Source organism: Xiphophorus maculatus, chromosome 16, assembly GCF_002775205.1.
Source record: "Xiphophorus maculatus strain JP 163 A chromosome 16, X_maculatus-5.0-male, whole genome shotgun sequence".
NCBI lineage: Eukaryota > Metazoa > Chordata > Actinopteri > Cyprinodontiformes > Poeciliidae > Xiphophorus > Xiphophorus maculatus.
In genome coordinates, this window is record NC_036458.1 from 9,912,687 (window position 1) to 9,937,091 (window position 24,405).

The 24,405-nt window shown below is 39.7% G+C and overlaps 5 protein-coding genes across 6 annotated transcripts; 2 read left to right on the top strand and 3 right to left on the bottom strand.

Annotated features, from left to right (window-relative positions):
* Positions 1 to 19: 19 nt before the first annotated feature.
* Positions 20 to 3,583, bottom strand: LOC102226058 (zinc finger protein 300-like). Its single transcript, XM_023348807.1, has 4 exons — positions 3,115 to 3,583; positions 2,894 to 3,015; positions 1,531 to 1,651; positions 20 to 1,438 (listed from the first exon to the last, which is right to left on the bottom strand). Exons 1-4 carry the CDS (start codon positions 3,392 to 3,394, stop codon positions 546 to 548), a joined length of 1,416 nt encoding a protein of 471 aa, XP_023204575.1. The 5' UTR covers positions 3,395 to 3,583; the 3' UTR covers positions 20 to 545.
* Positions 3,584 to 3,602: 19 nt separating this feature from the next.
* Positions 3,603 to 6,705, top strand: vac14 (Vac14, PIKFYVE complex component). The gene has a single exon (XM_005801496.3). The coding sequence runs from the start codon at positions 3,750 to 3,752 to the stop codon at positions 6,120 to 6,122; it is 2,373 nt and encodes a 790-aa protein (XP_005801553.1). The 5' UTR covers positions 3,603 to 3,749; the 3' UTR covers positions 6,123 to 6,705.
* A 1,100-nt stretch (positions 6,706 to 7,805) lies between these two features.
* LOC102225795 (zinc-binding protein A33-like) lies at positions 7,806 to 11,821 on the top strand. 2 transcript variants are annotated; one of them, XM_023348808.1, is made up of 6 exons: positions 7,806 to 8,165; positions 10,393 to 10,488; positions 10,557 to 10,787; positions 10,885 to 10,907; positions 11,001 to 11,119; positions 11,198 to 11,821. In XM_023348808.1, the coding sequence occupies exons 1-6, from the start codon at positions 7,827 to 7,829 to the stop codon at positions 11,734 to 11,736; spliced, it is 1,347 nt and encodes a 448-aa protein (XP_023204576.1). In that variant the 5' UTR covers positions 7,806 to 7,826; the 3' UTR covers positions 11,737 to 11,821. The 2 variants fall into 2 exon arrangements, with proteins under 2 accessions (XP_023204576.1, XP_005801606.1); XM_005801549.3 differs by lacking the exon at positions 7,806 to 8,165 and adding an exon at positions 8,173 to 9,622.
* On the bottom strand, positions 11,808 to 21,852 carry slc27a1 (solute carrier family 27 member 1). Its single transcript, XM_005801495.3, has 13 exons — positions 21,137 to 21,852; positions 20,639 to 20,806; positions 20,152 to 20,546; positions 16,545 to 16,712; positions 14,656 to 14,725; positions 14,440 to 14,531; positions 14,241 to 14,350; positions 13,938 to 14,147; positions 13,727 to 13,853; positions 13,489 to 13,626; positions 13,192 to 13,356; positions 12,965 to 13,111; positions 11,808 to 12,866 (listed from the first exon to the last, which is right to left on the bottom strand). Exons 2-13 carry the CDS (start codon positions 20,803 to 20,805, stop codon positions 12,709 to 12,711), a joined length of 1,947 nt encoding a protein of 648 aa, XP_005801552.1. The 5' UTR covers position 20,806; positions 21,137 to 21,852; the 3' UTR covers positions 11,808 to 12,708.
* A 45-nt stretch (positions 21,853 to 21,897) lies between these two features.
* On the bottom strand, positions 21,898 to 24,326 carry LOC106699696 (prostaglandin E2 receptor EP1 subtype-like). The gene is made up of 3 exons (XM_023348813.1): positions 24,225 to 24,326; positions 22,281 to 23,129; positions 21,898 to 22,146 (listed from the first exon to the last, which is right to left on the bottom strand). The coding sequence occupies exons 2-3, from the start codon at positions 23,115 to 23,117 to the stop codon at positions 21,922 to 21,924; spliced, it is 1,062 nt and encodes a 353-aa protein (XP_023204581.1). The 5' UTR covers positions 23,118 to 23,129; positions 24,225 to 24,326; the 3' UTR covers positions 21,898 to 21,921.
* Between the last annotated feature and the right edge of the window lie 79 nt (positions 24,327 to 24,405).

Consider the following 24,405-nt stretch of genomic DNA (forward strand, 5'->3'; position numbering starts at 1 on the left):
TAACATGAAAAATGTCAAATAAATTACAAAAACATTTGTTTTCAACACACCTTCCACTATACTAAAGACAAATAAAACATTACCATCAAGACATTAACAACATTTAAACTAGTGTATTTGATGCGTTTCACAAATGTAGCTAATAAACAAGACATAACCATATAATGGATGCACAGATTGCAATTTTCTGGCCGATTACCGATGTTTAAAAAGCCTGACATGCCGATACAGATTTTTTTTTGTCTTAAAATGACTCTAAATATAGCAAGAAAGTCACAGATTTGGCAACAGTGGGGTGACTACTGTTAACTGTAAATGTTCAGACATGACCCGAGTGACCGGTCTATCAGTTAAACCTCTCAACGCAGAGCAAAAGAGGACAGTGGTTGATTTTTGGACCCTTGCCGAGGTAGATAAGATGAGTAGATAAGATCGGCTTCACATATACTGTAAGTATTGGCTGATCACCAATCTCCCAAAATTGAGGAAAACGGAGCAAATTTATCGTCCGATAAATTTATCCCTTGCATCCCTAGTTTCTGCTGCTACATGTTGCTAGGTTTAGGTTGTTTCTGACACACTGACGCTCCTCCAACAACCTCACGATTTAAGTGTGCCATTAGATGATGATTGAGGTTCACCTTCTGCGTGAAGGTCTTTCCACACTTAACACAAAGAAAAGGTCTCTCACCAGTATGGATGCGTAAATGACATTTTAAATTGCCTTTTTGAGTAAACCTTTTGCCGCACAGGCTGCACCTGTAGGGTTTCTCACCTGTATGGACAACATAGTGAATCCTCAGAGCTGACTGGTTGGCAAAGATCTTGCCGCATAACTCGCACGACTTGCTGATTCTCTGATGTAAAACAGGAGGCACACATCTGTGGGAGTTCAGCTTCTTTTGAGGGAAATGCTGCTTGCAGATGCTGCAGAAGTTTGTCTTATGTGACTTCATGTGGTGCGTCAGTGTGCCCTTGTGAAAGAACGTCCTGCTACATACATGACATGTGAACGTGTTGCTTTTTGGAGCTCTGGTCGTTTTCACACTGACCACATTCAAGTTTTTAGGGAAGTCTTTAACATTAGTGAAACAGTTGTAGGTGCTGTTTGTTGGTAATGTCTGCTGTTCGTCATGACTGGGCCCGACTGCAGGGCTCGATTCTGCTTCATTGTGACTTGCTTGGACAAACTGAACATCATCATCCTCCTCCTCCTCCTCCGCATCGTCGTCCTCCACTTCAATTGGTATGATATGGGCGCTAAAGTCCTCTTCTGTTGTATCATTGATACTGATAAACTGCACCACTGTTTCTTCTGTACTTCCTAATAACGAATCCTGCTGTCCATCCTGATCAAGTGGCAAGCTGCAAGTACTGCCATCGACAGAGTAATCCACTGACTTCTGATCCAATTCCTCAGCCATGCTTTCTTCGTGTTCTGATGTACAAAGGCAGCAATTTAAACTCAGAAAGCAGGAAAAACATTGCTCTATTTACCCATTCCATTCCAATTCTTCACATATTTCTTACCGTCATTGGAAATTGCTTCCTCAGATGCCACTAACTCATCTGAGTTAGTGGCAGCATTTGGCATCAACTCCTCTTTTTTGATCTCGGCAAGTGTGACTTGGTCCGATTGAGCTGCTGTAGGCTGTTAAAGACAAAATCTTGTTTTAATCTCAAGTTCAAAAGGACACATTTTCAAAAACTGTGGGTTACCAGCTGTAATTTGAAATGGAAAGGTTGTTTAATTTCAGTTCTTAGGATCGAATTATTTATTTGATCAAGAGCAATACAAAATAAATACATTAACCTAGCAAAATACAGAGCATAATTAAAAAAACATTTGATATAGGTAAATTCACAACATTCCACCAGCAGTACCATGGCAGGCGGTTGAAAAAGTAAAATTACAGTAAAGCGTGTTGATGAAGTAAAAACTGATCAGTTCACCATACTTTACAAAAAGAGTTTTGATACATTACTAATTCTCCTGATCCTTTTACAGAAAACAGCCAAGATTCACCTGAAGATGAAGAGATTTTTTAAAATTGAACAAATAGCCTTCAAGATACTGTTGCCACTCCCTATGTTTCGAAAAATGGTTTGATAGTCATTCAAGCTCCAGTTACCATCAAAAGATTCAAAACATTTTTTTTCTAAATTTCTAATGTTTGTGTTGAACATTAATATAAGCAAAATTAATTTTTGTTTTGATGCACAATATACCATTTCACTGTTTTTATTGGTTAAAATAATCTGCAGTAACAAATGATACCCATCGGCTGAATGGATGGACTATTATAATTTAATAACCAAGATCTATTTTAATCTTTGAAATAGTACAGAATTCATACAGGACTACTTGTTGAACATTTTATGACATATCTTGAAAGAATTGGGTTTAAGCATCATTTTGGCCACGACCATTCACAGGTTAATAATGTAAATTGAGGGACATGAATTACTGACAAATTTTGAAAAAAACTCTAAAATAAGACCAGTTCAAGTAATGTATGAAAGACATTTTAAAACACATTTATTTTTACTAGTTGGCTGTTTTGGAAACTATATTTTTAAAAAACATAAAGCTTTTATTATAAGCTTTTAGGCATTTATAAGCAAAACAAACATATAAATACCCAATCTTGTAAGTGATATTTCACGCTTATTTGTATATTTTTTAAATTCAACATGAGACAGTGCCTTTTAATCAGCCTTCAATTAAAATCAGGTGGGCAAAGAAACACCTTAAACACGCAGGGCAGTGTGCCTTGATGATCATGGGAAACTGTTAATTATTAGGCTGTAATATTGATTTGTAATCACTTCTGTGTCCATAATAACACGCAGAAGGAAAAACTTTTTTTTTTTTGGAGTAACCCCTTCTCACCTCATCATCAGGAGACCCTGGTGAGTCTGTGCATCTCTGGGGACTGTATGGATCTCTATCCTTCCACAGATTTATACACCAGTCTTTTCCAAAGATCCCCTCTATAGTGGGAGGGCAGGTCACTAAGAAATAGGAAAGAAACAAAGGACAAGCTGGGTAAATCAATGCGGATCACGCTTGCTCACAATGACCTGCTGTTTTAGTTTGCGATACTCAAATACCATCATGATGCTTCTCGTCTCTGCTGCAGACAGTTTGCACACCTACGCTGCAATAACTTCTACTTTTCTTGGGCGAGTCTCTGACCACACTTGTTAGTTCGCACTCCAGACTGTTCACTTTCTCCGTCAGGGCTGAATTGGCAAACAGAAGCCGGGACAGCTCCGACCGCAGCTCGGCTGAGTCCTGGTCCACCAGCTTGCAGACCTGGCTAAACGCAGACTTCGCCATCGTCTCCATGACGGAGGAGAGCTGGGAGTGAATGGAGACGCGGCTCGCCATGGCAGACGGCAGAAGTACAAAGGTTTTCTAGCAATATATTTAAAAAAAAACAAACAAAAAACTAATGTTCACGTGTCAACTGGAAAACGTGCAACATTAAAATAAAATAAGTATTTGCGGCGCATGTAGCCAATGGAGCTAATAAGAGTTACCGCTGCGCACAAAGCGGGACCCAAATAAAAGTTGCAACAGTGATGTATTTCCGGCGGATGTAACTGGTCAGCTGCTTTCTGTTAGAGCGCTTCCTTGTTGCGAATGAAACGTCTTAAGGTAGAATTTTTTTTTTCTGATATAGTTGAATCTTAATGCGAGCCGCTTTCTCGCCTACTTCAGCAGACGGAGTGCAGCCGCCAGCATGAACACGGAGAAAGACTTTTCGCCGCTGACGCCCAACATTGTGAGGGCTCTCAATGATAAGCTGTATGAGAAAAGGAAAGTCGCGGCTCTGGAAATAGAGAAGCTGGTGCGGGAGTTCGTGGCCCAGAACAATTCAACTCAAATCCGACATGTGATCCAGATCCTGGCATCGGAGTTTGCTCTCTCTCAACACCCCCACAGTCGCAAGGGGGGTCTGATCGGACTGGCCGCTTGCTCCATCGCCCTGGGGAAGGACTCAGGTCTGTATCTGAAGGAGCTCATTGAGCCTGTACTCACGTGTTTCAATGACTCAGACAGCCGCTTGCGCTATTATGCCTGTGAGGCTCTGTATAACATAGTGAAGGTGGCCAGAGGGGCAGTGCTGCCTCACTTCAATCTGCTTTTTGATGGTCTCAGCAAGCTTGCAGCAGATCCAGACCCTAATGTGAAAAGTGGATCTGAACTCCTGGACAGGTTACTGAAAGACATAGTTACAGAGAGCAACACTTTTGACCTGGTGTCATTTGTCCCCCTGCTGAGGGAGAGGATTTACTCGAATAATCAGTATGCCAGGCAGTTTATAATTTCTTGGATCCATGTCCTGGAGTCAGTGCCAGACATCCACCTGTTAGACTATCTCCCCGAGATCCTGGACGGACTCTTTCAGATCCTGGGCGACAACAGCAAGGAGATCCGCAGGACGTGTGAGGTGGTGCTTGGGGAGTTTCTGAAGGAGATTAAGAAGACCCCCTCAAGTGTGAAATTTGCTGAGATGGCCAACATTCTTGTCATTCACTGCCAGGTTGCCGATGAAACCAAACTCACGAATGATCTGATCCAGCTGACAGCTATGACCTGGATGAGGGAGTTCATCCAGCTTGCAGGCAGAGTGGTGCTGCCTTATTCTTCTGGGATTCTCACTGCAGTGCTCCCATGCCTTTCCTATGATGACAGGAAGAAAAATACCAAAGAAGCGGCCAGTGCCTGTAATAACAGTCTGATGAAACTGGTGACTCCGGAAGATGATGAGGACACAGAGGAAGAAAGAAACGGAAGCACGGGATCGCCTTCTGCTGGAGAAGGCCAGCCCAAAATGGAAGGAGACAGCAATGACATGTTGAATGCATCCCAAGAATCCGTCGGTTTGAGCAATATCAGTTTCTTTACTCCAACAAGTTCTGACAGGCCTCACGTAACTCTGGACCTCGATGGGATTGTTCAGGTGTTGAACCGCCACCTCCATGACTCCTCCACTGGCATGATGACCCGCATAGCTGTCCTCAAATGGCTTTATCACCTGTACATTAAGACACCACGCAAAATGTTTCGCCACACAGACAACCTTTTCCCCATTTTGCTTAAAACGCTGTCTGATGAGTCTGATGAAGTCATCCTGAAGGATCTGGAGGTGTTGGCTGAGATAGCATCCTCTCCTGCCGGCCAAACGGACCAGGCCTCCTCTTGCGATATGGCTGACAACAAACTGGTGCTCAAGGTGCCAGACGGGCCCAAAACCGGACAGCAGTCCAGCACAGCCTCCAAAGCTGTGGACTCCTCCCCCTCTACTCCCAGTATGAACTCGTACTTTTATAAGTTCATGATCAATTTGCTGAAGCGTTTCAGTCTGGATAGGAAACTTCTGGAGAACAGAGGAGCTTTCATCATCAGGCAGCTTTGCCTATTGCTTCATGCAGAGAACATCTTCCACTCTATGGCTGACATCTTGCTGAAGGAGGAGGACCTTAAATTCGCCTCTACCATGGTTCAGACCCTCAACACCATCCTGCTCACCTCTGCTGAGCTCTTCCAGCTACGCAACCAGCTGAAAGACCTGCACACTCAGGAAAGCTGTGCTTTGTTCTGCTGCCTGTATCGGTCCTGGTGCCACAACCCCGTGGCCACTGTGTCCCTTTGTTTCCTCACACAGAACTACAAGCACGCGTATGATCTCATCCAGAAGTTTGGCAATCTGGAAGTGACTGTAGACTTCCTGATGGAGGTTGATAAGCTGGTGCAGCTCATAGAAAGCCCAATTTTTACCTACCTGCGTCTGCAGCTCCTGGATGTGGAGAATAACCCATACCTGATTAAGGCGTTGTATGGTCTGCTGATGCTGCTGCCTCAGAGTCAGGCTTTCCAGCTGCTCTCGCATCGCCTGAAGTGTGTGCCCAATCCAGAGCTTATGAGAACTGTGGACGAATCCAAGTACATGGACTCTAAAAAACAAGCAGCCTGCAAGCGCTCCTCTCACACTCAGGTGGATTACAGCGAGCTGCTGCAGCATTTTGACCGAGTGCAGAGCAAACACCTGGAGGTCCGACACCAACGCTCTGCACGTGCATCCGATCACCAAGACAGGAAGCTAATGTGATGTGTGTAACTTATGATTATTGAAGGACAGAGTATATGTAATACAGAAATAATATACTGAAAGAAATAATTATTATTAAAGCCAAAACGTATATAAAATTATTTGTTGAAGAAGCACTGGATATGCACTGTCAGCTCATCTGTGTATTTTGGCATTCCTTATCTTTATGTGTAACATTAGAAAAACTGGAAACATATAAATCCCACCATGTAAAGTCCAAACAAAACCTCCTATATATAACAACATATAACAAATAGCTTGTCATTAAATCTGCATGTTAGTTGTGTTTTTATCCTATTGTGCAGAAGCATGTGTTCAAGTTGCCTTAATCATGTCTGCCAGAAACAGGAATATCACATGTTGATCATTGGCTCAGATCAGGTGAGGTTTAACTCGGTACATGACTGGGAACTAGCATACTATATGTGTGTTGTTTCACATTAGAAGTTTTTACATTGCAGAACGTTTACTTTTATTGTTTATATATTGAACAGCTTTTTTGTATGCAATGATCTTCCATTGTTTTTTTGTGATGTTTCACTGCAGTCATTCCTTTCGAAAATAAAGTGGACCATGTGATTTACGTATTTTCTGTGGTTATATTTCACACTTTTCTGGTGATTAGAATAACTCGGTAAACGTCTTTGTGAGAAGGTTGCCACTTCCCTATAGTAAAATAATTCTTGTGATTTGTCTCCCGTTTTATCATATCACTGTCAGAAAACAATTGCACATTAAACTAAAAATGTCAACCACATTTTAGAGGTAAAACTGCTTTAGGACATTTTTTATTGCGTAGCATTATATTTTAGATAAAAATGGCTGTCACGCTCTAGAACTGACATTGCAGCATAAAGAATTGCACCTGCCTTTTTAAGCAACTATTTGATTATTGCACATTGCTACATGCAGTTTACAGGTATGATAAAACATTCTGCCTTTCTGTCAATTATATGTTTTAATACATAAATAATCTGGTCTTTACCAGATTGTAAAATTATTCAGATCTAACCTCATTTGTAAAAAAAAATAAAAACGCTACACAAAATATAGAAAACTTGACTTTATTCTTACAATGATTACTCACAATTAAATACACAAGACCAAACGTGCTGCAGGATCCCTGATATAGTTACTTCAAATCCAACAGAAAATAAAATGTTTAAAAGATTATCCCCATTCATTACACAAATTGTGTCGCTGAACTTTGAGTTTTATTTAAAATACTAAAAATAAACATGTAAAAGACGTGCTGATTGTTTATAGATGGAAAAAGTGGCAATCACAGACCACACATCAATGCCAATCAAGGAAGAAGTAAGGATACTTTGATCCCTGGCTTAGTGACTTGGTGACCTCTCTCTTTTATTATGGACTGAGTTAACCAATAAAATACACTGTGTAGTCATAAAAATAGTTTTTAGCTAATTTAAAACTACAAAATTGTGGACCTTATGATTCATTTTCTTTAAAAAAAAAAAAAGTATTTGTCATTTTTCCAACTTGTTCTGAGCCGATGGTAGATTTGCTGCTAAAATATTTCCTTACATGTCAATGGTAATTTATAGTGAAACCAGAGTGGTTGACTCACTCTCCCCCTCTTCTCTGGAGCAAGACTAAATTGAACCCTGAAGTACAAGCTAAAAAGAAAATAGATCTTCCTGCTTTATTAGAGATCCATGACTGCTGCACCAACCTTCACAGATGGAGGCTGACACGACTTGTCAGGATGTGGATGGGTCTTGCTGCGCGGTGTGTGGAGAAACCTTCCTGGCTCCTGTGGTTCTGAGCTGCATTGGCTGTGGTAGTAGTTTTTGTAATTTTTGTTTGGAACAGTTTTGGACACAGCTTTGTGTAAAAGAGTGTCCCCTCTGCTTTAAAGATAGCCTTGGACTTCCATATAAATTATGCAAGGCACACGGTGAGAGGATGCTACTATTCTGTGTTGCTGATTTGGAGCCAGTCTGCTGTGTTTGCAGCAGATCTGGCCACCATATGAACCATACAGTGTTTCCCATAAGGGAGGCCTTCAGGAACCATAAGGTAGGTGAATCCTTTCGTTCTTTAAAGCATTACTTTTGGATTTACACATAATTGAATATTCCCAGTCTATATACACAGGCCAGCAACAGGTCACATGTAAATGTGTCCAAGGTGATCCTTACCTTTGTAATTCGTTGGATTTCCAAACGTATTCATTAAAAATTAGGTCTTTAAAACACACTTTTTTCAATTTGCCCCACTTCAGAACAATTCAGACTGTTCAATCATGTTTGCCATAGGAAAACATCTTAATAGTGTTTTCCTATGGCAAACATGATGTTTTAACCCAAACAATCCAGTTAATAGTGTTTAACACATCTTAATAGTGTTTTCCTATGGCAGGAGAGTGTTCCCTGAGCTTTTGCACCACAGGCACAACCTATTTTTGTGCAGTATTCCAGTAAGCTAATTTGGCCAACCAAATACTGGGTTACAAGGCACAGAAGGTCAGGTTGCTGTTAAATGCTTTAGAGATTAACAAATTAAACTTTAGGATGGCTATGTTGCTGTGTGTCTTTTGCCTTTTAATTAATTAAGTTTTTCACATATTAAACTTGTGACAGTTTAAATCAATACCCCATCCACAATTAAGTAGAATATCCCAAATTCAAATGACCAAGAATAAAATCTTCCAGAGACAGCTTCTCTTTGCTATTTATAACCTCCTTCATACTCTAGATTTGATTGTTTTGCTTCTTTCATTACAACCACTGGTTCACTTAACAACCTTCTAAATAACCAAAGGGCATGAGTGCAATTCAAGAACTATAGTGTGGGCAAATATTCCAGCACCATATATATATATATTTATTTCTGTGGTGCTCCACTTCATAATATTTGCAGTTATCAGTTGGTACAATCATTTAAACGTAAAGAGAAGGGTTTTTACTTTAGAGAGGTGTTTATTTGAGAAAGGGCAGCGCTCCGTGTAGCATTACACTTGACATGTATTTGAGATCTGAAGCATTAACAGTTATTTCTGAGGTTAAGATGAGGTAGCTTGATGTGGGAGGGGCATTAGAGCCTGCTTTACAATCAAAGTGCTGGGGGAAAGAATGGCCACCACACATGCTCGTTCTGAAGATGACCTTTCCTGTCCAATTTGTGGACATATTCTGTGTAAGCCAGTGGTCCTCACCTGCAGACACAGATTTTGTAAGGCCTGTCTGCAAGACAGCTGGGACACACAAGACCATAAGGACTCCCACTGCTGCCCTCTGTGCTGGCGTCGCTCTTCAATGGATCAAATTGTGGTAAACACTGTGCTAGAGAGGGCCTGTGCGTCCTTCAAAGACGACAGAAGCAGGAATGACCCAAAAACTTGTAAAGAGCACGGGGAAAACCTCACACTCTTCTGCTTGGAGGATCTGGAACCAATCTGTGGTCTTTGTGGCAAAGCAGCTGCACACAAGGGGCACAGACTCTATGCCATTGCAGAAGGCGCTCATGACTGTAAGGTAGGCATATTAATGTCACAAGGCTGGTCAAAGCATTGCTTCACAAGAGCAGACAGCAGCACATCCTTCACATAAGTGTTGAGTCTAAGTATAACCTATTAACCAGTTTTATGCCAGTTATTGCAGCTAAGATAAATGACAAAATCTTTGTTGCTTAGTATTTGAATATTAAATGCAGCCAAGGCATATTATAGGAAAAGACACAGGTATTAACCACCATGAGTAAATTAATAAACTTTAAATATTTTACAGTTTTAATTTTATTTAGTGGATACTAAATTGCTGGGAAAATGTGTTGCACATTGTTGGTTTTCCAACTTTTTTGTATTCCTGATATTCTAATAGAGAGTATATTCCTATTCTAATAATAGAATTATATATTTGGTATCCTGTTTCTATTCAGGTCCAGAAGGATCTGAAACTTGACTCCTACAAGGTTTAAGTGACGCTACATTCATTCATATCCTGTCCTTGCCTTTTTCCCTGAAGGCAACTAAACATCCAACACGCTAAATATGTTGTGTTTTTGTTTTTCAATACTATAAAATATCTTTAGTCTGTGCATGACCTGTTTTGCTGACGTGACCCGTTCAATGGATCTTCCATAGTTCTTTGTCTTTCATGCTACTGTATTGTTAAGCTTTCCATTTAGATGGAATGGTGCTATGGAAAGGTATGTGGCAGCTGAAAGCCGCACACTGTGCTGACAGCTTGGCCACCTGCCAGACTGACCTTGTAAAAGAGTTGATGCCCTGTCACTGACATTTCAGGAGGAGCTGAAGAGCGCTCTGCTGCCCTTGAAAGAGAAGCTACAGCTCTACAAGAATGCGACAGTAGCATGTGAGGAAATGGCTGAACACGTGAAGGTATGGTCAGTTTCAGGGATGCTTTCAGAAGATGTTCGAAATAACCATTTGAGCATGTCCCCTTGCAGAACCAAGCTAAACACACTGAAGCACAGATCAAAGAGGAATTTGAGGCTCTTCACAAGTTTCTTAAAGAGCAGGAGACCGCTAGACTTTTGGATTTAAAAGCTGAGGAGGATCAGAAGAATCTCATGATAAGTGAAAAGATTGAGGAGATGAGCAATGAAGTAGCATCGCTCTCTAACATTATCAAAGCAGCGGAACAGGAAATGAATAGTCAAGATATCCCATTTCTGAAGGTCAAGCATTTATATCAAGCCCATTTCAAGCAGAACTGAATGTGCATTCTTGTGCATGTCAATTAGAAACTTATATTTATATTGCATTTTTTCACAGAATTACAAGGAGACAATCAAAAGGTTTGTTTTTAAAAGTATGCATTGTTAAACTTGTTTTAAATTTAACTCTACAGAAAGAACTCCCGAATGTTTACTTTTGTAATCTCTTTTCAGAACCTGGAAAAAGTCTCCTGGTCCACACATGTTGTCTGGAGCCCTAATTGATGTGGCCAAGCACTTGGGCTCTCTAAAATATAAAGTGTGGGAGAAGATGAAAAAAATTGTCAAATATAGTAAGTCTAATGCAGAATATTGCAGCAAATTCAACAGGCTTTCTTCATTACATCAGTAACTCTACTTTTTCATTTAAGCTCCAGTGATTCTGGATCCCAATACCGCAGCAAGCTGTTTCATCCTCTCTGAGGATCTCACAGTTGTGCAGAACTCTACCCAGATCTTCAAGCTTCCAGACAACCCAGAGCGCTTCGATATCAGCGCAGAGATGCTTGCTGCTGAGGGCTACTTCACTGGACGCCACAGCTGGGACGTGGAGGTGAACGGCAACACCTACTGGGTGTTGGGAATAGCCAGTGAGTCGATCAATAGGAAGGGCAAACACGTGCTGACACCTGCAGAGGGATTCTGGACTATAAGATATCGGAACGGAGAGCACAAAGCCTGCACCGCGCCCTGGGAGCCACTCAACATGTCTAAGAAGCCAGACGTAATAAGAATGGTTTTGGACATGGACAGAGGAAAGGTGACATTTTATGACCCGAAGGAGAGAACGCCCCTCTACACTTTCACAAATATCATCACACCAAAAGCCTTTCCTTATTTTTGTACCGCTTGCAAAGAGCATCCACTGAAAATTCTGCCGGAAATGATAACGTTGTCAACGGAGCACTAACAGAGCTGGAAGAAATGTAAAAATTCTCTTTTCTTTTTGCAAATATGGTTACACAATAAATTGTAAACAGATTAAATTGAATGAAGCAAACACTTTGAAATAGTTTATTAGCGCTACAGCAAAACAAAGAATTTGGGGTTGCACCTCACAAACCTCAACCCTTATGTAATATCACCCAGATTTGTTATATAAAAACAGTCAAAATGTGCCACTTAGCTTCTCTGCTGATAATTTATTTAAAATACTTTTTGTTAAAAGCATAAAATGTGAAATAGATCTAAAATTTAATAAAAGGCACATTCTATAATAAAAAATCTGTGTTGTTCGGTGGTTCAACAATGTTGTTCATATCTGGCAATCAGGTTTAGTAATTCATTGCATAAAAAAAAAAATCACGATAGACGTTATGGTTATGTTAAGGTTAGTATGGTTTTGAACTTGTAGGCATTCATACTGCCTGTTAAAATCAGGTTTTTCAACCTCATTAAAAACAAGCCAGAGTAACATAGGTAAACCTACACAGTACAACCTAGCAGCATTTAGCATTTCCTAGATGGGTAAATACCCTATAACAAAGTTTCACTTAATACTAGAAGTTATATTCTAACATCATTAATTTAACATGTATCGTCCTTCAAATTAGCTGAGAAAAAAATCTATTCTATGTACGACGCTCCTCAAAGGCGATTTGAAATGTTCATTTGGTGATTAAAAAGGAACTGTTAAAGAACAAATACCCCCACAATATGTCATCGTGTGTTACTTATACAGTGTTTAAACTCATGTGTAACAGTACTCGATGTAAATAGTCCTCTTAACTCCGTTTCCTGAAAACTGAACAGCCAAAACTGTGTTGCACCAAAACTGAATGATCCAGACATTGCTGCATGCACTCCTCAATGTGTTTTCCTCTGGCACCTGATTAACCTGTCTGACTGAGGCACTTGGACAGCACTGCTATGGCCACACACGTCATAGAGACATTCTTCCCTCCACTATGGAGTTGTAAAGCTCCTCGTCCACTGGAACGTAACGGGCAGCTCGACTGTTCAAAAAGTAGATCTGGTCAGTTGTCAGCCGTGGGTCAAATCCCTCCCTCTGGAGTCTGGTCTTTTGGATTTTAAATGTACCTATACATGCATATTTGGATATATAATATTTCATTAACAAGGAATTGTCAGCGATTATTTTTTTTTTTTTACAGAGAGAAAATGCTGGATTATTTTACCTGTGGTGTCTACCTGTGGGGAGATTCGCAGGAACACTGGGCGGGCATAAGTAGGAAGTGATCGTTGAATCTTCTGCAAGAAACTATCGCAGTCAAACTTCCCTGTAGCATCTGCGATGGCAGCCATGCCTGCTTTACCTTCCACACCTACCACAAAATCGACAGCAATAAGACTAATGGGGAAAGACCAGGAAGTGGTTGCAATACGAAAAGATCCTTCAGTTCACCTGGCACTGCTACTCCATACACAGCCACATCGGTTTGATCCAGAACATTGCTGAGTATGCCCTCCACCTCAGTGGTGGAGACATTTTCTCCTCGCCAGCGGAAGGTGTCCCCACTCCGGTCACGGAAATACATGTAGCCCAGTTCATCCATCATCAGTACGTCTCCTGGAGTAAGTGAAAAGCTAATTAGCTGCAACTAAAAACACGACACAATGTTTGTGAATAGCTAACTGGTCACATCACACTGTGTGCTGACAAAAAAAGAAGTTTTGTTTTTAGATGACATAAAGTGCTAACCTGATAAATATGCAGAATCATTTTTCCTGAAGACATTTTGAACAATCTTCTTCTTTGTAGCATCCTGGTTGGCATAGCCGTCAAAGCGCCGTAATGGATCCTTCTGGTTTATACGACCTACCAGAAGCCCTGGTTCCCCTGTAAAGAATGGAGGATTTTAATTGTGTAGATTCAGTACAGAAGAAAAGACTCAAACTGTATTAGACAAACTTGTGACAACATTAAAGCATTTTATTACCAGGGCTGCAAGGGACACAGAGACCACGGCTGTCCCGAATAAGCTCCATGGTTTCCTCATTAACCTTCACCAGCCGGATGGGGTACACGTTGGGCAGAATGCGACTGTTAAATCCACAGGCTCCCACCTGGCAGAACATACTCAGCTAAAGTATCCAACCCCTATCCAATTAAAATTTTATGCGGAAAGAGACAACATAGTGAATGCCAACCTTGCCATCCATGTTGGCAATGCTGCAGTTGCACTCAGTTGCTCCATAAAACTCCCCGATCTGCCCCACCCCAAATCGCTCTGTGAAGGCTTCCCACACACTGGGGCGAAGTCCATTCCCCACTGCCAGGCGAACTCTGTGGCCCTTCTCGGATGGCCGGACTGGCTGTGACAGGAGGTACCGGCAGATTTCCCCAATATACTGTACCACCTGTGAGGGAAAGTCATCAAAAGTTCTCTTATTTAAGTTAATTACCCATTAAAATATGGTACGTTTGAATATTGCTCAAACTGTAGCTCTTACAGTGCAGTTGTACTTAATGCAGTCTTCCCAGAAGCGACTGGCAGAGAATTTCCTTTTCACTACCACAGTGAGACCATGGATAAGACACTGACCAATGCCGATGATGTTACCTGACACCAACAGAAAGTCTTTAACTAACAAAATTCAACAATTGATCTGAATGTGTGTTAATTAAATACAGAAGGTGAGCATCACTTACCTGCAGAGTGATACAGGGGCAGGCAGTCATAGATGACATCATCAGGATGCATGCGAAAGGCAAAGTACCCAAAGGCAGCTATTCTGTAGTAGCTATTATAGAAAAATAAATACAGACAAAATAGATTTTCAGATGTTCTCATTCACAGTACAGGAACAGTAAAAAAAACTCTTAACTGCAAGTATTTGTGGTGAGCAGTAGCTCGTTAGAACATACCGACTGTGGACCACAATAGCAGCTTTGGGGAGTCCTGTGGTTCCAGAGGTGTAAATATAAAACAGGCGGTCTGGAGAAGATAATGCAACATTACAGATAAAATTTCTAAATTACAACCAAATTTCTGACATTTATTTCTATTTTCAACATCAATATAATTTAATTAACATCTGAGGGAAATTAAATCTAGGCATTTGACTGTAAAGCAAACACAAAAGAAACTGATTTTTCAAACATGGGCTCATCAATGTCAAAGTTAGTGAACATTATTTCTTTGCGTTTGTTTTTTTCTTTTGGTCTCTTCTTGCTTATCTCTCCAATTTAATCCATAATAAAAACTAAAGAAAACAACAGAAGACACTTGCATGCTGGTGTTCTAAGACATTTTTAAGGCATTTAAATTTAACATCAAAGAGAGTGAAAATTAAGATATCCACTGTGCTTTTTGGTCATAACAGTTTATCAAAGTTAAATTCACCGTTTGAATGCATTAAAAGACATTATCATTGGTTTGAAATCGCAAATTATGGGATTTGACAGTGATGCTGGGGTCATGCTGTGTACATTATTGCTCTGCAAAATTTAAATCTGAACTAGATGTTCTCATTTTGCTTGGCTTGAAAACACTAAATATAGTGCCCCCTATATAGCTGCCTCAGAGTAGCTCATGTTCAGATTTTTGGATTAAATTATCTGTGAAAAGTACAAACAGCGCTCAGGTCTCAACTTTCAAAACTGCATACGCAAAACCTGAACTGAAACAATATTCAAATGTCATTCGGCAGAAGTATGTGATCAACGCTAATTTTGCAACCAATAATTAATATTAATTAAATAATTTATTTGTTTCACTGACTTCGAATAAATGCGGCAAACTCATACCTAAAATAAGAAAAAACAAGCCAACAAAAAACAAGCGAACAGAGTAGGTTTGATCAGATAAAACTATAATTGGTCCATTAGCAGAGTCACATTTTCACAGCTCAAACAGATAAGGCATGACCCAAAGGAGATCTACACATCTTATTTTACTCTCGATCTGCATGAAGTGCAGAAAGTCCTTTCTATAAATGGCTAAAGGCTGCTTAGGACAACCTCTCACCTCTTAATGCATAGACTTGTCTAGTATGGTGTTGCATGGGTTTTCTTTTTGGAATCTTTCTTTTTATTTTATTTTCAGAAAAAAAAAAACCTATTACATAAGGTTAAAAAAAATCCTTCAACTGCATGTTTTTATTTAAAAGTGGACTCAAAATTTAACTTCAGATGTTTTTACCACATAGAAGCTTCAGTCATTCAGGAGGAGTTCACATGGGTGAAAGAAGAAACCTGCAGACATTCTATGCTTATGTAATCAGATGTAATATAAGTGCAGGTGCATATACAGTTATAGCCAGGGGGAAACACATTCTAAAAAAGTCAGGAAGATATCAGGAATAGTATTGGGGGTTTCCATCTTGGGATACAAACTCCAGATGCCTGTGGTGCTATATTCATCTACTAAAATTCTAAAAAAGTACAAACACTACAGACATGTGCAGTGGTCATATCGTTCAGGAAGCACACAGCTTTTGCATCCCAGAGATTAATGTATTCTGATTTAAAATGAGGGCATCAACCCAAAAGCAAAGCCTCCATCTTTTGCCTTGCAAAAGATGGAGGCTAAAGCTGGCAAGAGATTTTGCACAATGCCAATGTTTTCACATGTCCAATCAAAACCCTTGATCTCAGATGCAAACGCAATAAGTACTGCAAGTACTGGTAATTGATTAACCATAAAGAGTATTATGATTCTTTCACCAAGAAAGTTTCCTGAGAAGATTTCTTACACTAGAGAAATTGGTAATGTTGGCCATAAAAACAAATAACTTGGGCTGATCCCTACTAACCATTCATGCCTTTTGGGGGAACACAAGGTGAAGGCGGGTGTCTTGATGCAGTGGCTAAAACTGGGTCCAGAGGTTGAGCGTTCAGAGCCGTCAGACGTTCTACGCTGAGGTCCCCTGTACAAAAGCGCACCATGGACTGGCTGATGGATGAATTGATCTCCAACATGGCTGATCATAAAGGAAAAGATGCGAGAAGGCAACACAAGTCAACAGAAGATATCTCAACTGTATGAGAACATCCAGTAAATTTAATGCAATATGAATCATATTTGATACACATTTCAGAGATCTCTGTAACAAAGTTAATTCATTCCTTAAAAAAAACCCCACTGCTCTTTTAAACGATATACTTGCTTTCTGTCCTCTAGTGGAGGATTCAAGAATTGCAGATGCCCTGTGCACGTTTTATTTAAGATTCCAAGATGGCTGCCCAACCTTTTTAGAAATAGCTTCCATATAACAAATATATGAGAGGTGTTTGACATTTTAAAGTTCAGCTTGTTCGGTTTTAGATCATGTATATTGTCCAACTGTTTGCACAATGATAACACATTCATTAATGTATAACTCTTTGAAAAGGGAACCAAAGCCAGTGCCAACCAGGAAGAAACATGCTATTGCAAGCTTCAGTGTAACAGCCCCTCTTTCCTCTGCAGGATATGGGAAAACAGGGCCACATTTAAGGCAACCCACAGCTGTGCCTCTTAAAATGATAAATGATGACACTGGCCGGGCGTGCTGTGGTGGCGTAGGGGATAGCGCGACCCACGTTTGGAGGCCTTGAGTTTGGAACCAGTCGTGGGTTCGATTCCCGGACCCAGCGATATTTGCCGCATGTCTTCCCCCTTTCCTGTCAGCCTACTTTCATATAAGGGACACTAGAGGCCACAAAAAAAAATGATGACACTGGCCACAAATAAGGCAGTATGAGACATAGGGTATGTGAATGACCGGAACCAGCTTTTTAACAAGTCTGGTCAGTCACCCACCAGTCCCCGAGCTGTCACCTCCACCCTCTGTGTCAACTGTCTGTTTCTATTCTCAGGACTTCATACTTTTCAGCTTTTAGACACCATCCACTCTCCTCACTTCAAAGGACTCCATCCCACAACCGCTCTCCTCCACCTAAAACTTGTTTCTACACTTCAGGTGACAAACAAGCTGCAAAAGATCAAGGCTGCAGGTCTGGGTAGCACTGACTCCAGAGGTGCTGTGCAGATCAACTGTGTGGCATCATGGGATCTATGTTCAACCTGAGCCTGAAGATGGGGAAAGTGTGTGGTACCAGTGCCAAAGACCAAGCAATAGAGACATCTGCATCTACTGACTGGTAGCCCTGACATTGAATCTGATGAAAACCCTCGAGAGAATTAAGTATTATAAGATATAAGCAAGTAAATCAAACAAACAAACAAACACTGCCATGTTGTCAGGTCTGTTTAGCTACTAGATTAATATATTCTGCAAAATAAAAAAATAAATTCTTAGAAACACTTTTGGTGATTTTATGTTTTTTTCAGGCATACATAAGTTTGAATAATAATATAATAAACATATTACCATAAAAATCCATCATAAATTATACAAATAATGTGTGAAATCCAGGTAGATCAAGCTAGGCACTGTAGGGTTAATTTTTAGTTCAAGTCTGAAACTGCTCCAAAACTGCTTTGAATGGTTGTTTTTCTACAGCTAAATTAAAACAAAGATGGAAAGTTTGCAGAACAAACAAAAAGGCATGCAATCTAACTTAAGGATGCATGAATGGAATTCTCAAGGCAATGTTAACACGCACAGCAGGTTCAGACATGCTAGAACACAAGTCATCTTCATACTTCAGGTTTAATTTTCTAACTGTGAACAATAGAATCACCCTAGAGGTTTTAAAATTTTATACAGTTAAAAGCTAACTGTATAAAATAAAATATGTAACCACCCAGTGTATATGTGCCAACCATCAGTGAGCCTGTGTGTTCTCCTTTTGATACAATTTGGAAAATACACATTTAAGTGATTACGGTACTCTACATCCCCTCAAGTGCAGCTTTTCATTTACCCTTCGGCTTCAGTTTTGAGAACTTGATATGATCATGTGAAATATATATAAACATAATTTGCTATGCATTTATTATAAACAACATACTCAGGACTCATTGTTGAGGGTTAAGAACTAACACTGTTTGAATTACATGGAGGGGAGTATTTTGTTTTACATGCATTCCAAAAACTACTAATTTCATACATGAGCATATGCTTTAATGGCCCACAAAAATTCTACCTTTCATCAAACCCTAAAATAGCTTTTAATCACAGCATTAAACTACAATCTTACTGGTAAATAATTATATGGGTAAACTCTGGTTTTATTTCAAGGCAGAATGTTTTCTGATCTGTTTTATTACATAATTTCAATCTGTAGCCAATATCACCCTTAGGCTGAATATGATGATTATTGCAACTAGAGTTGCGAAAAAGGGACAAAAAATATAAATATTTATATTTTCTGTACTGAAAAATAATTATCACAATACAGCTTAAGTTAACAGTTCAGTTTCTACAACAGAATCTCTTTTATAGAAGCTGAAAGAACTAATTAAAATAAACATTAATAACTAATGATCTTTACTTTCAAATATTTATATTTAAACACCATTCACATAAAAGACAATCCATTTTCTGTAAGTGTAGAGAAAGGTGTTGTCTCTCCCAGAGTTGTAAGAATGAAATTACATCATTCTGCTCCCGAAATCCTAATTTGGTGGTTCTTTCAGCCTGTTCACATTTTGGGCAAAACTGTTTTCTTGTGTGGAGTCAGAGAAATATAAAGTGGCTGTGGAAGAGATTCATGAAGACTTTGAGTGAGTCCTTTACGCGAGTTCTTGTGAAGTACGAAATGTCCTTGCTGACAAAAGCTTTGTTCTTGTGGAATTTTAACAAAATAACTAATTTCTCTGTTCGTGCAGAGTATGTATTGACCTTGAATATTGTAAAACACCAAGAAGCACAAGTAAAAATACCAGCAACATATTGATATAACCTGTGCACAGCTGTTTAAGTGTATACATTTGAATACAAGAATAAAATGATGCCCATCAAGTTGAGGTTTAAAACTATTCTTTTACTATACTTTTATAAAATGTCTCCGCACACACTGCCCAACAGGCAACAAGCACAGTTTGTCTTAATGAATTTTAAAATCAATCGTTATCATTGTTAATGTCACTTTTTATTCCACAAATAGAAATATAATTGTTTTGCTGACCTGCAAAAATTACAGATAATTTACCAAAAGTTTGTTTTAACATATGGAAAACAAGGCAATAATATCAAAGAATATTTTTGTAAAATAGTCCATCCATTCTGGTGTGTTTTGGGAGTCCCAGCTTTTAACGTAGGTTGAAAGAGAAACATCATACTCTTTAAAATTATACTGGTTACATTTAAGCTGTCTTTTTATAACTGTTTGAAAGAAAATGAACTATTCAGACATAGTACTCTTTTGAAAACTGTTGATATCACACCTACTATAAGAAATGTGCTGTTCAAGGTTTATGAAATCCTTCAGAGTAATACACATTATACAGATGGTGACATTAATCATACTTACCATCAGCCAGCTCGGCTCCGAACACTATGGCCCGTGACCCTGATACCCCAATGCAGTGCAGAAGAGGATCACAGCGGAGGCTGAAGTTAATAAGAGCAGCTTCTACCCCAATTTTTGCCAAGCCAAGCCACAACGCCACATGTAACGGCCTGCTTTCCAAGAAGAGGGCCACCACATCCCCAGAGACCCATCCTTGACCTCTTGCCCAATGAGCTACAGCATTAGAGATCTCATCCAGCTGGGTGAAGGTCCATGTTTCCCCTGTGGCTTCATAGATCAGTGCTGGTTTATTTGGATGTCGTTTCACAGTCTGGGCGAAGATGGAAAGAATACTGCTTCCATTGCGCATGTAGCGCCACAAAGCCAGCTTCACCCTCAGCAGCACATAGAGGCCACTGATTCAAATGAGGGAAGAAGAAGAGGGAATATTTGAGTGTAGATCCACTTCCAGAAACATCACAACTTAATTTGGACGCATTTAACTTACTTGAGGTCTCTCTTTGCAGTACGTGCTGCAATGTAGAAGTATTTCCAGCTTTTGGTGCCTAGATATACTCCTAGGCCTGCTGCCAGACTCCAGGACCAGGACACCCCAACCAGACGCAGCAGTCCCAAAGAACCCAGAGAGGCTGACACACTCGCTGCATTGTGCATTCTTGTCACGGAGAGAAAGAAGAAAAAAAAGAAAGAAAGAAAGATGGGATTTACACAATACGTGGCTTAAACTGAAGCCTGCATGGGTTCCTCTTAAAGGCCTGAAGTACTGCAGCGCAGGCTGGTACAGTCAAGTACACCCAGAAAACCTTGTTGTACTTATTATTAGACAAAAAATAGCTAACTAAATTTTAGGGGATGTTTTGCATTAACACTATAGTTACAACAACAGAAGTATCCAAGTTGTACTTAAGTGGCAACCGATACCTGGAGCCACGCCAGAGAAAACAGGCACTCATTGGAAACAACTTCAAATTTGTAGACAACTTACCTATGAGTCAAATATCCTGCCGCGACGTCACCTTTCACCCAGTAACTCGGCTCACTTTGTTGCTCTGACGGAAGCTTTCAGACTTTGTCCTTCCGCCGCTAAGAGCGCTGAAAACAGCTCACAACGCTGTGTTTCGGTGGAAATCAGGAGTTTTGAAATGTTTGTAGCGGTTTATCGTTGTTAGCGCGGCGGCTGTCAAGCACTGAGGAGTTTGCTAAGTTCAAGCTACAGCTCAAAAATAAGGGTAAGAGATTATAGCGGGCTGGCATCTGCGAATAAGCTATAAATAATAATTAACCCTGTGATAATATAGACCCAAGAGAAAAGTATAAGATGTGGAGTGAATCAGGCTATTTTCTGTACTCCATATTGGAGAGAGCTGCTGCCATTTAAGCACACGCCCACTAGGGGGTGTGAGTTTTGTTCAGGAGCTCACCGATTGGCTAAACCCGAAGCCTGTCAAACATGTCTCTGTTGTGATTGGATAAAATCTGCCCCGACCACCAGATTTGCAGGACGCTGCTACTGAATGTAGGACAAATCATGAGAACACCGGTCCAGACTACTAACTAAAATGTTGTGAAATGTCGCTTGGGTGTCTCCCATCCCTTATTCACTCCACACTGCGTAGGCCCTTGGTATGCAAACTATGAACTTTTAAGCTATGCTGAAAAATAACAATAACATTTATATATTAACTTACAAAAAAAAATCTGAATCAGGGTGAAAACAAAGCAAATAACTTAAGATGCCAGTCCAAAATGAAAGAGGTCAGGGGATGAGGGTCATTGAAGATTAATTGTATTTCTGCGGCTTTCTAACAGGGAGTTGCTGGATGTTGGTATGCCTTGATAGTAGCGACCACAGCAAAGTCTTGTCAGCATTTTCCTTCGAAGTAAGATATAAACCCAGGGGTCTAAAATCTGATTCCAGGCAGCCATGCGCAAGCCAATTAAAACAAGGAGATCTGGTTCAGTATGCATCTTAAACTGCTTCATGAAAATGTGTATCTATAAGACAGAAGAAAGATAAAGACAGAAAGATTTAAGCAATCTTCTAATTGACTCTAACATCTAACATCTGAAATGTGTGCAACTCTTTACAGTAAATATCTCAGGGGAGTAAAAGGAAGAGATGTACACACCAGAAAGGGGCCCCAGCAGACACAAGACACCACAGTGACGGCTGCGAGTTGCACCATCATCTCCACATCCAGTGTGCAAAACAAGGAAGCAGACGATGCTGTTGATGCACGTCGATCACTGCTACCTGAAGGTGTCGTATTTCCATTTCTTGACTTTATTCTTGCATGCAGCAGTGCCAGTCCACTGACAATGTTGCAGAACAGGGAAAAAAACAGAGCAAAGAGACCCAGAGAGGAGAAGACCAAAACTAGGGTTGTGTTAGCAGACCCATGAATCGGCAAGAAACACCATGTTTTGGGAAACTGGAGAATATATCTTCCTGTTGAAAAAAATGGTGACAGAGCCAGGACTAGTGCAAAGGTGGACAAAAATAGCACCACTGACTTTGCATGAGCAGCTGTAACCATAGAAACATGAAAAAATGGCTGCGTGATTGCCACACAGCGTTCCACTGCCATTGCAAAACCAAAAAACAAAGAACACAAACCAAAAAACACCATACTTGCTCCAAAGACATTACAGAAGGGTTCTCCAGTCTGTAAGACCCCCTGGTTCAAATGCACATGCAGTGCAAATGCACCTAAAATCACATGACCCAACAGGTCAGCCACAAGTAAAGCCACTGTTAGTAGCAGAAATGATTTTTTTGATTGGCGGCGGAATCGGCCACGGGACCGAGCCAGTATTCCCAGAGCAGTGAGGTTGGAGATGGCTCCAAATAGCATGGTGAATAAAGACATCCCCAAACCATCAGGTTTACGGACAGAAGTGGAAGTGGTGTTGGTAGCGGACACATTAGGAAAAGATACATTTATTGGTACACTTGGTGTCGTCATTGTCAGTGTGACCTACAGAAAAATACAAAAGTAATTGGAATTATGAAAAAAAAAAAAAAGAACTCACCTAGAAGTTAACAGTAACATAACTAAAGATTTTATTCCTCAAGGATTCTAGTTTAAATTACTTCAAAACATCACATTGGCAGACTATTAAATAATGATATTGTATTTTAAAATAAACAGAAAAATTAGTCACTCCTGTAGTGGCTTCGTTTTCATTAGTTTTCTCATCCATATGCAATTTTACTGTTAGTCTTTCTGTTATTTAAAAGTAAGTAGGAACATGCAAAAAATTTTTATTTTTTGCATGTTCCTACTTTCTCTCTCCCTCTCTGTAGAGAGCCGTTTTATCACAACCTTCTTCAATTCTACTTTTGTTCATTTCCATCATTTCAAAACATTTTTGTCACTTTTGTAATGCCCTTTGTTTTAATTACTGAAATTTATTGAATTTAAATGAAGGGGGAATCTGAATGAACTATTTTCCTTGTATTAAAAGGTTTCACTTCTATTTTCACTCCACTATATGTCAAAGGAAACACAAATCAACACGTTCAATGTCACAAAGATTTTTATAATTTTACATTAATCAACTGTTGCCTAAATAAAGGCATTTTAGTATGTAACTAAGCTTTAAATTAAATGGAAGTCAAGGAAATTTATAGACACAATTTGCTCACTGATATAAAAAGATTCTTTAGAAATTGTTTACAAAAACTGTGGATATTAAATACTTCTTTCCAAAATCAATGTTATAATTTTGAATGCAGTACTAAATAATCCATAAAACATTATCGATACAGTTTTGAAGCAAAAATACATATTGCTCTGTTAAAGCATATGAGAATCTTTGAAAATCTGAAATATAATGTTTGCACATCAACATAACCAAGAATTTTGAATTTCTGCCCAGTTTCTGGTGTCATCTGTTCATAGTGGTGGGGCAGCTTTCCCAGCATTACCTCTAGAGACATGCAGAAACCTGTTATTTCCTTGTACTTTTGCTTCATAACTATCTTAACTGCTATCTATGAAAACAGGAACGTTATTTATAAATATGTTATTTACAAGTACAAAAACGAATAAAATATGAACGAAACTTACCCAGAGATAGCAATGGATGAATCTTGGTTTGTTTATGGAGGAAACAGATGAATATGTTCCTTATCAGCAGCGTTGCCTTGTTTGCTCAGTGATTTATCACTACTTCCCTCTCATTTTCTCTTGTCCCCTCCCTTTTCTCTCCAACAGTTTCTTTTTTGCATGTTCCTACTTTCTCTCTCCC